This window comes from Marmota flaviventris, chromosome 5, assembly GCF_047511675.1.
Source record: "Marmota flaviventris isolate mMarFla1 chromosome 5, mMarFla1.hap1, whole genome shotgun sequence".
NCBI classification, from domain to species: domain Eukaryota; kingdom Metazoa; phylum Chordata; class Mammalia; order Rodentia; family Sciuridae; genus Marmota; species Marmota flaviventris.
In genome coordinates, this window is record NC_092502.1 from 43,231,129 (window position 1) to 43,245,099 (window position 13,971).

Genomic DNA, 13,971 nt, shown 5'->3' on the forward strand with positions numbered 1-13,971 from the left:
GGTATTGCACCACCTTTGTGCCTGCCTTTAACTGTAAAGTCTGCCTGGAAGGTACATGTAGGAACAAGAGAGCACAGGAAGCCTGATGATTCAGGCAGACGGAGAAGCACTTGTAGCTAAAAGAAAAGATTCACAATGTGTATTTGGATCTCAAGGGTTCATTTGGGAGTAGTAATAAGAATATATTGAGGAAAAATTTATTTTGGTTAAGGGCAAAGAAGTCTGGCTTATATTCTTCATTTTTCAATAAGTATGCTTTTTCAAAATGGCAAAACGTCTCTATAATACTTCCTTGGCAAAAATCATATATTTCTTGATTTCCCAAAATATCTAAGAGATTGTGGTAGGTGCTGTGCAGGATACTGAAATGGAGACTCACAGAGAACAAAAAAATGTGGGGAGGGGAGGAGAGCTGATGGTAGATTGGCATTCCTTTCTCAATGAAAAGACAGTCCTGGAAAACCATTATCAGAATAAACTCCCATCCCTAGACGTAGGAGTGGCTGAGAAGACACTGCTGAAGCTTCATGTGTACAAATCAAACTCCTCTTGCTGACCCTCAACTGAATTCAGCCAATAATATTGAAGCACTGGTCTCAAAGCTTAGTGAAAATCCCTGAAGCATCTCCGAGCTGTGGTGCAGGGAAAAGCCGAGCAACTCCCACAAGGGCAACTGTGTAGGAGGAAACAAGCCGACACCTGCAGGAGCCCAAGGACCCAACAAAACATCCTTGTTAAACAGCCCATCAGACTGCATGTGAGTTGAGCCTGGGAACAGGGCAGTGTAGTGCAGGAAGAGGCGCAGACGAGGGGGTGGCACCCGGGACATACAAAGCCATTCTGTGCAGTCACGGCCTCTCCTGCCCTGGAGACACCCCACACGAGCAAGCACTGGCCTTTCCACACTCTAGTATCCTTATTCATCCAGCGCCTCCTACCACCCCGAGTTTCCACGCCCTGGGAGGGTATTTTTCAACCTGGGATGGTGTATGATCTCACAAGGACACAGGGTAGGCCAAGCTCAAGGCTGTACCTCCGTAACAGTCACCTGTAGCGTGTGCTTCAGCAAAGCCTCATTCAGAAAGGTAATAGGACAACAAAAACTAAACGGGAAAAGGGAGTGTTTATTTTTATGACATTTAAATTTCAAAAAGTTTATATCTCCTCAAACATCTATCATTTCTTTATGGTGGAAACATTCAGAATCCTTTCTTCTAGTTTTTTTCCCCCCAGTACCGGGAATTGAACCCCTGAATGCTCTACCATTGTGCTACATGCCCTTTTTATTTTTTTGAGATGGTATCTCACTAAATTGTCCAGGCAGGTCTTAAACTTGTGATCTTCCTGCCTCAGCCTCCTGAGTAGTTGGGGTTACAGGCGTGCACTACTACACCCAGCACCTTTCTTCTATTTTTTTTTTTTGAAATGATTAGTATATGGCTGTTCTCTATTGTCATCTTACTGTGCAATGACACACCAGAACCTCTTGCTCCTAGGATCCACTGCTCAGCCTTCTCTTCTCCCCTCCCTCCTCTCCCCAGCCTCTTATAACCAACATTTATGGAAAAGGCTGTCCTTGCTCCAAGGTATGCTCTTAGCACCTCTGTCAAAAATCAGTTGGCTGGAGATGCATGGGCTTATTTCTAGGCTCCCTATTCTATACCACTGGTCTGTATGTCTGTTCTTAGGACAACACCATGCTGTTTTGACTACCATAGCTTTCTAGTATGTTTGGAAGCAAGGTAGTATAATATCTCACTTTTATTCTTTCCATTCAACATTGCTTTGGCTATTCAAGGAATTTTGCAATTCTATATAACTTTTATGATTGTTATTCTAGTTCTGTGAAGAATGAGATTGGTGAATTACACTGAATATGTAGATCACTTTGGGTACTATGGGTATTTTGAAACTATTGATTCTTTAAATATATGAACAGGGGTGTCTTTCCATTTTTATGTGTCTTTTTCAATTTCTTTCATTAGTGCTTTACAGTTTTCATTGCAGAGATCTTTTACCTCTTTGGTTAAATTTGTTCCTAGGAATTTAATGTTTCGAGTATTATAATTGGGATTGCTTTCTTGATTTCTAGTTCAGGTAATTTGCTATTAGTGTTTACAATGCTACTGATCTGTATATGTTGATTTTGTATACTGCAACTTTACTTAATTCATTTACTGTTCTAATAGGTTTTGTGTTAGAAATTTTTGGGATTTTTCTGTATATGTCATCTCTGAATAGTTACAAGTTGACTTCCTCTTTTCTAATCAGTATGTCTTTTTTTTTTTTCTTTTTCTTTGTTTTTGAGATGAGGTCTCCCTATGTCTAGGCTGGTATTGATTCCTGGGCACAAGTGATTCTCCCACTTCTACCTGCCAAGTGCTGAGACTACAGGCACAGGCCACCACACCTGGCTTGGAAAGTTCTTTATTTCCTTCTCTTTCCTGATTGATCTAGCTAGGATTTTTGGTACTATATTGAATGATAGCAATGAAAATGGCATTTTTTTCTTGTTCTAGATATTAGAAAGATTTCAGCTTTTCCCCATTCAGCATAATGTTATTTGTTGGCTTACTATAAATGGTCTCTATTATATTAAGGTTTGTTCCTTCTATTTTCATGAAAGGATGCTGAATGCCATTTTATTTTTTGCATCTATGAAGATAATTATGTATGTGTCGTGTATGTGTGTGTGTGGGTGTGTGTGCGCGCGCGCATCTAGTCCTAGGCTTTTCTTTGATTGGAGACTTTTTATTACTCATTCAGTCTCTTTATTTAATATTGGTCTGCTCATGTTTTTCTATTTATTCATGATTCAGTCTTGATAAAGTGTACATATCCACGAATTTGTTCATTTTTTCTGGGTTCTCAAATTTGTTGGCAGATAGTAGTTCATAATCATCTCCAATGATCCTTCGTAGTTCTGAGGTGTCAGCTGTTTCTGATTTTATTTCCTTGAGTCTTTTCTCTTCATCTGAGTCTAGCTAAGGATCCGTCAATTTTGCTTATGTTTTCAAAGAACCAGCTCTTTGTTCACTCATCTTTTGTATTGTCTTTTAGTTGCTATTTCACTTATTTCTGCTCTGATCTTTATTTTTCTCCTCCTACTAATTTTGATTGTGGTTTATTTTTGCTTCTCTAATTCTTGAGATGCAATGGTGGATTGTTTACTTGAGGTCTTTGTGGGGTTTTTCTTTATTTAAGTGCAGTTGCCATAAACTTCCTTCTGAATGTTGCTTTTTGCTGTATCCCATGTTTGGGAATGTTGTGTCTCTCAATTTCTAAGCTATATATTTCAATGGGTTTAGATGCTTTTAAAACAACTGATAAAAGACTCATCTATTTTTTTTCATAAATCCATGAACAACACACTTTTGCAAATGTGGGCCTTTCAGTTATTTTCTTGTGTATGTTGGGCTTCACCGGGGCACTGCACGGGGTGCACATCGATAAGCATCAGCACCCTGCAGGACAGCAAGACCTTCACCAAGACTCTGCCTCCATCCACACACATGGTAGAATTACACTTCCCCTCCCCTGACACTAAATAAACTCATTTGACTTATTTTGACCAATGTGATATGAGTAAATATAGACCATTTGTGTGTGTGTGTGTGTGTGAGAAGCCATTAAGAGATCCTGCAGGATTTACCATGCTCCCTTTGCCAGGTTATAGCTACTAGTGACACTCCAGGTAGTAGAGGCCATCAGCTTGGGAACCTGGATGAGGACACTATAGCACAAAGTCGCCTGACAGCTACCATAAGCTCCTAGTAAGAATCCAGAAATAAGCCTTTGGTATTTTAAGCCACTGGAAAATTGGTGTTTTGTGAGCACTGCATATCCTGAATAATAAAGCCATTTTGTAGATAAGAAAACAGACTAATGGTGACTGATTTATTTACTGTAACCCAGGTAACAAGCAGAAACCTCTGAAAAACTCCCTGATTCCTGTTTAAGCCACCAAGGGATTGAGTCACAACCTTCTCCTCTCTGCTGCTTCCTCTCCCAGCTCCCTGTGGGCTGATCTCCTCCTCATCATTTGCTTAAAGCTCTCCAGTGGCACCCTGCTCTTGTGCCTGGAAATACCTCCAGTGAACTCCAGGAAACGGGAATATTATGCCTGATGGTACCAGGGTTAGGGTTAGGGTTAGGGTTAGGGTTAGGAAAACCAGCTCCCTTTTCAAGTCCTCATGAGGACAGACACAGGGAAGGAGACTGGAGGGGGTATGAAACAGGGGAACTCCAGCTTCCCAGGTGCCCTCCAGCTTCCATAAGGCCAGCTTTAGCTGTCAAAGTCAATTATTCAATGACAACTTACTTAGCAGCCTCCAGGAGCAACTGAAGGCAGCTTCTTCTAGCACAACTTTCAAGTTAGGTCTTATTTTCTTCTCTCTACTGAACAGAAACGCCCCACACAATTTCAGCTGAACAAAATGGGAAATAATCTCAAACACCATGCTACTGATTTTTTCCATAATTATAGGTAATTGCATCCAGGGTTTTCCCACCTCCTGGCCTAAACTGAATTTTGGATTGGTACCACATCCAGGGCAGGAAAGCCAGAAAGCCGACTACTGCAGCATCTTGTCTGCCATGAACTTCTGGAGGTCAATACCATTGAAAGTCTAGATTTTTTTTTTTTCCTGCAACTATAGGCTTTCAGTTTAAAAGGAAAAAAAGATTGAGATTAGATATGATGAAATTTTGCTTTTCCTGCATTTCTTCTGGTATTTAAAACACACTCTGAGCTTCTTAAGATCTTAGCTCTCCTAGCATGTTGAGGAAGCAAATTTAAAATCCCTATAAATACTTGTGTTAACCACAAAAACTGGCGAAATTGCCTATATGCAAAGATGTTTAATAAAAACAAGCAACACCCTCATTTCAATAGTTGAGAATAACACCCTTTAGGCTCATCTCTGCTAGTGGTGCAATCCAGGGATAAAGCCATGAGTCAGCCTCAAGACAGACTGGACTGAGAACATGAGCACTTGTTGGAAAAACCCTGGGCAATGTGGTGGTGCCGAGAAGCTTGATGGTTTTGTTAATGTTCTTCACTGGGTTTTCACTTACTCCACGGAGGCCACTGATCTTTAATCATCGCGTTAGTCTCAGCTGTCAAAGCCAAGAGCATTATGAACTGGATTCTTGAAAAATGCAATGCCATCATTAATGTGTTAACCCTCTCAACCATGCTGAGAAAGGGGCCAGCGCCACGTCCTTTTGAAACATGCTATGATGTGCGTGCTGCTTCTTTCTCAGGGTCACAGTGGATTGGTCACAACTAACAGAACTCAAGGTTTTTTCATCCTCTTTTAAAATTTTCGCTCAGGTTCCTCTATGAGGAAGACGAGGAAAATTAAGCAAGCTGAACAAAGAGAAATACAGATAACACTGAGAAGCAGAACAGCTAGACAGCACTTTACCAAAGAGAGTAAGAAAAGACGGGGGAGAACCCTAACAAATAAAATACATTGCAAACTATATATATACATATATATATATATTTTTTTTTTTTTGAGAGAGAGAGAGATTTTTTTAATATTTATTTTTTAGTTTTTGGTGGACACAACATCTTTATTTTATTTTTACGTGGTTCTGAGGATCCAACCCAGGGCCTCCACATGCCAGGTGAGCGTGTTACCGCTTGAGCCACATTCCCAGCCCTGAAAACTATATTTTTATCTCAGAAAGCTATACACTGATAAGAGAAACACTAGCTCCATTTAATTTCATGAAAACAGTATGTTCTCTTTCTGGGAGCCAAGAGGTAGAAAATTCCAGGAGACCTGCTTTCCAAGGACAGAGGGCTTAGAAATAGATATTGGCTGGTGTGGTGGCTCACACTTGGAAACCCAGTAGTTTGGGAGGCCGAGGCAGGAGGATCACAGCCAGTTCAAAGCCAGCCTCAGCAACTTAGGGAGGCTCTAAGCAACTGAGACTCTGTCTTTAAATAAAATACAAAAGAGGGCTGGGATGTGACTGAGTGGTTAAATGCCCCTGAGTTCAATCCCTGGTACAAAATAATGATAATAATAATATAATAATAATAATAATTATTATTATTATTTCCATATTACTACTGACTGATTTCATATGGGCCCATAAGCTTGTTTGATGTATCTCCTTCTGTTGTACTTTAAAAATGCAGTAAAGTTAGTTAATTAAAAATAATTGTTGGTACCAAATAAATGGCAAATATACCGAAAGAATCAAGCCAGGATGATGTATAATCTTCACTGGTTTCTCACAATGCCAGTCTCCACCTGGTTGTGGAATATTGGTGTGAATGCATGTGGGAGCTGTGCACCTGTTCAGTCTGGGAGGGGAGTCGGGCGTTGCTTGTAGCCATGAAGTTTGCATTTGTGAATTTGTTACACAACAACAGAAAATCAATGCAGAGGTATTTTGTCTTCCTTATCCTACTGATACCGGATTCCTTTACTCAGCACTTCCTTTCCTATCACTCAGTATTCTCAAAAATCCACTTACAGATTGATCCCGTGACCATACATAATGAACCTTCTTTTATTCAACTAGCTCCAGTCACCATTAATAACTATTCAACAGATGTTGAAGCTCTCTTGATAATGCCTGATGAATATAACCACCATTTACATTTTAATCAGAGCACTATAATATTTGGAGAACTGGTAAGACTTAGTATACCCACAGAACATAAATTTTCACATGAATTTGCTCTTCTACAATCTGGTAAAGCCTCAAACATGAATCACTTACCAAGCAAGATATATGACACAGAAAGCAAAGAACCATCATTTCCCTGTATTTATGTTGTTCTGGAATAAATTCATCTTTATAAGAAGCAGGAGATGGCAAGCTTGACATTTTCACATGTCCTCTTTCCTGGGTCCGAGTTTTAGAACTGGGAAGACATCTCCAGTGAAAGAAGCAGAGAGTAATTTTTAAGTCTAGTCAATGCAGGAATGTAAATGGGAGTCGGTGGCACTATGAGGTGACCGTTTTCATCAGGGGTAAAACCAGTCACCAAGAGCTATTATGCAAGTATGGCTTAATCATAAGTAAGTCGAAAGGGAGCTGAGTCAATCTTGGGCAGAACCAAGTTTTCTATTATCCTCTCACCATCCGCTGCTTAAGTGGCTTTCTCCTCGCAGGCTTACATCCTAATACCTAATACCTTCCTGGTTACCCTTTAAGATCCAAGACTGACTGTGCATGGTAACACATACCTGAAATCCCAGCAATTTATGAGGCTGAGACAGGAGGATTGACACATTTAAGGCCAGTTTCAGCAACTTAGTGAGGAGGCCCTAGAAAATTAGTGAGACCCCGTTTCATAACTAAAAAATTAAAAAGGACTAAGGATGTAGCTCAGGTGTAAGGAGTTCCAGGGTGTCTCCTAGAACAAAAAATTCCAAGCAGGTAAGGATCAACACCATTCGTAGATCTGAGTGGCATCTGTGGGCAGAATCAGAGGAAGCAAAGAGGCTGGTGGATGTGAGAGTGGAAAACCCCAAATAACCCAACGGCATTCACAGGAAAGCGAGGAGGCCAATCCGAGAGCAGCAGCTGAAACTAGGACGAGTTACTCCTCCCAAGAGAGTGTAGGTGCAAGGCGCCCCCCAAAGGTCTGAAGAGTCCCATCCTACTGAGCTCTCAAGACCAGTCCCAGAGCTCCCTGCCAGGAAATGGTGGGAGTCAAACCAAACACAGGATGCGGATCACAGAAACACAGGAGAGAAAAGATCCTGATGAGAGTAGGTGAAAGGAAAGAGCCAGGCAGCGTCAGAAGGCAGCTGCCCCAGTTCTCACCAGAGGAAAGCCCATGGCCTTAGAGGCCCTTCTTCACTCGGCCTTCTGAAAGTCTCAGGGAACTATTTTTCACATAAAAATTAAAAACAAAGAAGTCAAAACCTATACAGTGTAATAAGAAAACTAAAAAGAGAGCAGAATAACATCCCTACTAACCATGAAATTATGCCACGCCGTGGAATAAAGGAAAAGCCTCTCAAACAATGGGCTACTTTCTTTTTCTTTTTGCAGTGCTGGGGATGGAACCTAGGGCCTCAGGCAGGCCAGGCAAGTGCTCTCCCACTGAGTCACATCCCCAGCCCTCACCTGCTATTTTAAAGTGAACTACGACTTTAAGGAAAGAACAGAATTTGGAATTTGAAAAATTCAGAACTTAGGTACCAGAACCCAGAAAATAATCAGAAATAAGATAAAAATACATGTCAAAAGTGAGAACTAAACTAGAAGAAACCAAAGAGGAACAGAAAACAGAACGCCTCAAGAGAAAGAAGAAATGGAATGCAGGGCAAAAATTAAATTCAAAAAAGGAAGAGATATAAAGGATTTGAGATCATGCCATATGTTAAAGACGAACACGATCTAACATATGAATAATAGGAGACCCTAAAAATCAAAGAAAGAGAATAAAACTAAAAATATTAATGTGTGAGCTTTTCCCAGGGCCTCACATATGCTAGGCAAGCATTCTACCACTGAGCTACAGGCCAGCCCAGCAATATAATTTTTTAAAAACTTCCCTGAAATAGAAAAAGATGACTAAAAAATATAATCAGGGGGCTGGGGTTGGACCTCGGTGGTGGAGCGCTTGCCTAGCATATATTGAGGTACTGGGTTCAATTCTCAACACCACATATAAATAGAGTTCTAACAACAACTAAAAAAAATTTTTTTAAAAATATAATCAGAAGAATACATAGCAAACCTGAAAATATCAAGCCAGAATTATTGATGCACTCAAAGAAAGGAAGAAAGAAATGTAGGAAGGGAGGGATCCTTTGGATAGCCACAGTAAGCAAGTAACTTAAAAGGCAAAGAAAGTTAGATTCTCATCATGCTTTGACAGCAGCACTCTCTGCCAGAAGAAAATAAACCAACATATTCATAGAAAGAAAAGATGAGCCAAGCATTTAGCCTTTAGCAGTGTCTTTCTTTTTCTCTTACATGGTGCTGGATGAACCCAGGGCCCCCTGTATAATAGGGAAGCACTCTGCCCTGAAATACACCCCAGCCCAAAGTACCTTTCAAGTATGAAGAGAAACAGATACATTCTTATTAACATGCAAGAATTCTGGGGAAATTATCCCCACAGGTCCACTTGGAAGAATCTATTAGAAAATAAGCTTCAGGCAAAATAAATTCATTAATCTATTAAAAATGGAGAAAACACTGCCATTATAAGAATCTTGGTGAACATTAAACGTGGTTACTTGTAGAAGACTGAACGAGAACTAAAAGGGAAAGAATACAAAATGTGGTGGCCATATGGTCAGATAGCGTGGCTACAGTTCAACTGCAAAGGAACTGAGAATGAGGAGAATGACGACAAAAAATTTAAACTCATCTCAGTAACTACAGTGGTTATGGTGGTATTGACACTATTACCCTGAGACTATACTGAACGTGGATACAGCAAATGAGTGATTATGAGAAATATCATAATTCTACTATCCCTTGTAACCTTAAGAGCCAGGACTTTTAGTGTGAAAGAAAAGAGATTAAGATAAAATACAGAAATTGAGCCAGGCATAGTGGCACACACCTATAATCCCAGCAACTCCCGAGGCTGAGACAGGAAGATTACAAGTTCAAGGCCAGTCTCAGCAACTTAGTAAGAACCTGTCTCAAAATAAAAAGGGCTAGGGATATGGTTCAGTGGTAAAATGCCCCTGGGTTCAATCCCTAGTACAAAAAAAGAAAGAAATTGAATAAAGATACCCATTGGAAATATTAGCATGAATTCCTAAGGCATTTTATCTCAAATTTTATGTATACCTTAAATTCTGCAGGTACATATGTACATAAATTAATAAATAATTTCCTGGCTCATCTATTAAAGAAGTCCAAATATAATGAAGAACCTACAAGAAATAAGTATTCTTAGTACCCAGACAATGGTCTTGAAATATCATTTCCTGCTGAGAAAAGTTATGGTTACTTGGAGAATAATTAATTCTAGGTTCGGGGCAAGAAATGTAGTCTAGGAGCCTGAAATAACTAGTTTATGCTATACAACTCAGGAACCAGCTTAAAGAGACTCTTACTAGCTAAAGATAATATAGTTTGAGCCATTTTACAAAGAAAATAATTATAATGGATTAAAATTGAAATATATCATAATAATAAATGGGCACATTCATAGGATCACAGGGAATCGATCCCTTATCTTGTTAAACAGGAAGATTCATGCTTTTATTTTGTTTTTCTTCTAGGAACTAGACTATGTTTCAACAAATAAAAGACAGGAAATTTCTGTATAAAAGTATTCCCATTAAAAACAGAGAAATGGTAGAGCTTAAGTATCATGATTCTGCAAGTCCTAATGAAGTAATAAACCTAGGCATTAAGTAGCAACAGCTGCTGACATCACATAACGATAACAACCAGGCATTATGTGCCTGCTGGTGAAAAACATACTTTCTACAGTTTTGCCAGAGGAATTGGACATGAATCTGATTATGCCTCAGGATTCAGCTGTCAATTATCAGGAAATACAGAGGAACATGTTGAACTGCACCAAGAGTGTACAGCCAGCAACATCTGGACTGTAGGAAAGTCTACAGGTATAACAGCCAGGCTTAACAAATAAATGAAAATGCAAATAAAGAATGGAGGAAAAACCCATAGAGGAAAAGATTTAAAGGAAACATCTATTTTTTTTTTAAATGGGCAAGATTAGAATAGGGATGCAAATTTACAGGTCTAGGGATGCTAACTTGAGTGAAATTGTAAAGAAGCAAGAAACGTTATTCTGAATGTCATCCTGGTGGTTTCCTTTGTGGGAAGAAAAGTGTGGAGATTGAGATGGGACACAGGAGGCTCTTAGGGAAACAAGAAGATTCTGTTTCTTGATTTAGGCAGTAGTGCATGTTAAGTAATGTTAGTGTGCCCACCTTCAAACTCATATGGTGAAGTCTGATCCTTCAATATGATGGTGTTAGGAGGTGGGGCATTTGTTAGATGAGGGTGGAGCCCCCATGACTGGGATTAATGGCCATCTGAAGAGGACACAGGAGAGACTGCCCCTCCACATGACCCAGTGAGAAATATGAGTCTGCAAACCAGGAAGAGAAACCAAGAACCAAACTGGCAGGCACCCTGACTTCCTGGTCTCCAGAACTGTGGGAAATACATGCTTGTTATTTAAGCCATTCCATCTATGGTGTCTGTTATTACAACCCAAACAGACAGAATATTTGCTTATTAAGTCAAATTTGGTTTTGTGGAAATTTCTGTACGTTTTATTTTTAAACAAAAAAAGTTAACACACACAACAACCACCACGTTCCAGATCCCTTACCTGTGCCTTGGCCAATTTCTTTTCTAGAAGATCCCGTTCCCGCTCCGTTTGCTGCAGACGTTTATTAAGCTCCACTATATCTCCCTTGAGTGATGCCAGGGCTGCCAAATGGAGCTGTGGTGACAGAAAGAAAGAACGGGGTCAGTCTTTGCCACAGAAACTCATTTCCTTCCCTTCATTCCCTGTAATTAGTGTAACCAAGTAAAAAAATGCATCATCCAAAAGTGGACACTTTTGAGAACAAATGTGTATTAATCTCATGGGACAATGGACATAAATCAGATGTCACAGGCAAGCTGGGTTATATGGCCAACCTAGAGGTGCCAGGGAAAAATCATGTATGGGCAGTAGGACCTAATTTTAGATGGTAAAATCAGACTAGAGAGCAAGCCTCTATATTCCAAGGACTTTTTCCTGATAGGATGATATTAAGAACTGGCATGAATGTAAGGAAAAGGCAAAACCAAATCAACTTTACTTTTGGAAAGTGTGAAAGTTGAATTGGGCAAATCAATTTTTTTTTTTTTTTTTTTTGCAATTCAGTCCCCCAAACTGCTCCAAATACAACAGCCAGGGGCTAATTAAAGAAGGAAAGTGAGAGCTCCCTTTTCTAGGAGTCTCCTCTTAAAAGAGTTGGTCCACTTATTTTCTTGCCAGTTTCTTCTTCCTCCTTGCCCCCTGGTCAGGCTGGATTAGCCAGATAGATGCTTCTTATGTGTTAGCCAAACCTCTCCAAAGAGCAGAACCAGACTTCTGATCCATTATGCTATGAAAGACAAACTCAGAACCCATGCAGCTATCCTTCCCCAGACAACCCTCTCAGATTAACTGGAGCCAGGAAGAATGTTCTCGGACAGATTAGCAAAGGGCACCACGCACTCCCATCTCAACCTGATCAACTTCACATTCTGAAAACTGTGCTTCAGCTGCACACAGTCCTGCCCCACATGGGGCTTTGGTGACTTTCTGGCACAGGGACAGTACTGTTTATAAGACCCGTTCAGCACAGTGATCCCAGAGCAACACCTGCAAACCTCTGCCCTCTCAGTCAGGGCTTTCACCTGCCTTTGCTGCCTCATCCAGGGAACGCACAGAGTAATTCCCTCCTGAATGGCGTATTATTTTGGTAAGCAGTGGGATCAGAATGAATGCTCCCTCCCTCTTTAAAGGCTTCTGCCAAGAAAGACTTAAAGTAAGGAATGAGCAAATAAATGTGATCTTTAAAGAGGGACACAGTGCGGTGGTACACAATCCAACTCGGAAGATTATTTTCATTTCAGGTCTAGAAAAATACTCTTTGTGCAACCTGCCCTTCCACCGGGTCACTTTGGTGGAGTGGGTGGGAGTGGGGGTCGGGTTTCATAGCTGCTGTTTTGTTAAATTCCAACAGCAGTGAATATGAATTCACTTAATTGCATCAGGGCTGCAAACCAACAGATCAATCGCTGATGTGAAATCAGGAATGCTTGAAATTTAAAAAAGGAAATGTCAGGCAATCCAGCAGTATTTGCCTTCTCATGCAGGGCTAGGGCCGCTCAGAAAAGGTCACTTTGGTTTTCAGACATAAGGTTTTGTGTGATGATTTCTTTACATAAACACCTCAGCGTTCTCATTGCACAATCTTTCCAAGACTGTTCTGCTTCAAGTCCCCCACCAAGAGGGACAGAAATTCACTCCTTTCCATAGCTGGGCTGTCCTCTCAGCCTCTGAACTGTCCTCTGAGGATTCTCCTTCAGCACTGGACACTGGGACACATTATGACTATATTAAGCGTGGGGAGAAGATTCCCTACCTCCCTTTGGCGAGAAGGATCAAATACTGAGAGCTAAATATTCTGTAAGAAATTCAGGCCAGGGAATAAGGATCCTGACTTTGGGGCCCACTCATGCTTCCTGCCCCTCATCTCCTCTTACTTCTGGGGGAAAGGGCTGCGTGAAAGGGATGAGGGAGGACTGGGGCAAGCTGATGCAGAAAGCTGTGGCTGCCCTGTGGATGGCTGGAGCTGGCTCACCTGGGGAGGCACACAGAATAGTCATTTCCATCACAGCTACAGCAGAGGGGTCCACAGTGGGACACTGCCATGAAGGTGTCTCCACACTTCTCTGATGGAGCATGCCTTCCCATAAAAATAGACCAGTTATTCTTAACCTTCTTCAGATTACAGATTCCTTAAGAATCTCAAGCCAGGCACAATGGCACACACCTGTAATGCCAGCAGCTTGGGAGGCTAGATTCTGCAACTTAGGGAGACCCTGTCTCAAAATAATAAAAAAGAGCTGGAGGCTCAACCGTCAGTACCAGGAGGAGGCAAGAAAACATCATCATAAATGCAAAGGACCCTTCTCATAAAGAAGAGTAGGAATTTCGGTTACATACATGTTTTTTTGCCCAGTTATGTTGATGACACACCCTGAAGCTATCTCCAAATTAAGAAACATCTGAGCTAAACATCAGTTTTGTAACCCCAAAGTTCTATATTATTTCATATGTCATGGTCCCAGACACCAGCATGAGGACAAGGCCCTTGGTACTCAGTGTCCCCTGTTTCCACAAGTGCAGGTAAGAGTCTAGAACTCAGACTAGCTCACTCATACATCTGCTGGGATTACAGGTATACAACATGGTGCCTGGCTTGAGACTCTTAAGGAATCTATAAT

General features: G+C 40.8%; 1 protein-coding gene across 2 annotated transcripts in view; it reads right to left on the reverse strand.

The window, feature by feature from the left end:
- The window catches only part of Mcc (MCC regulator of WNT signaling pathway), a 264,056-nt gene that overhangs the window by 109,440 nt on the left and 140,645 nt on the right, over positions 1-13,971 (reverse strand). For both annotated transcript variants that reach the window (XM_027941081.2, XM_071612192.1), the window contains exon 2: positions 11,315-11,428. In XM_027941081.2, the coding sequence (XP_027796882.1) occupies positions 11,315-11,428 (114 nt within the window). The remainder of the gene's footprint in view (positions 1-11,314; positions 11,429-13,971) is intronic.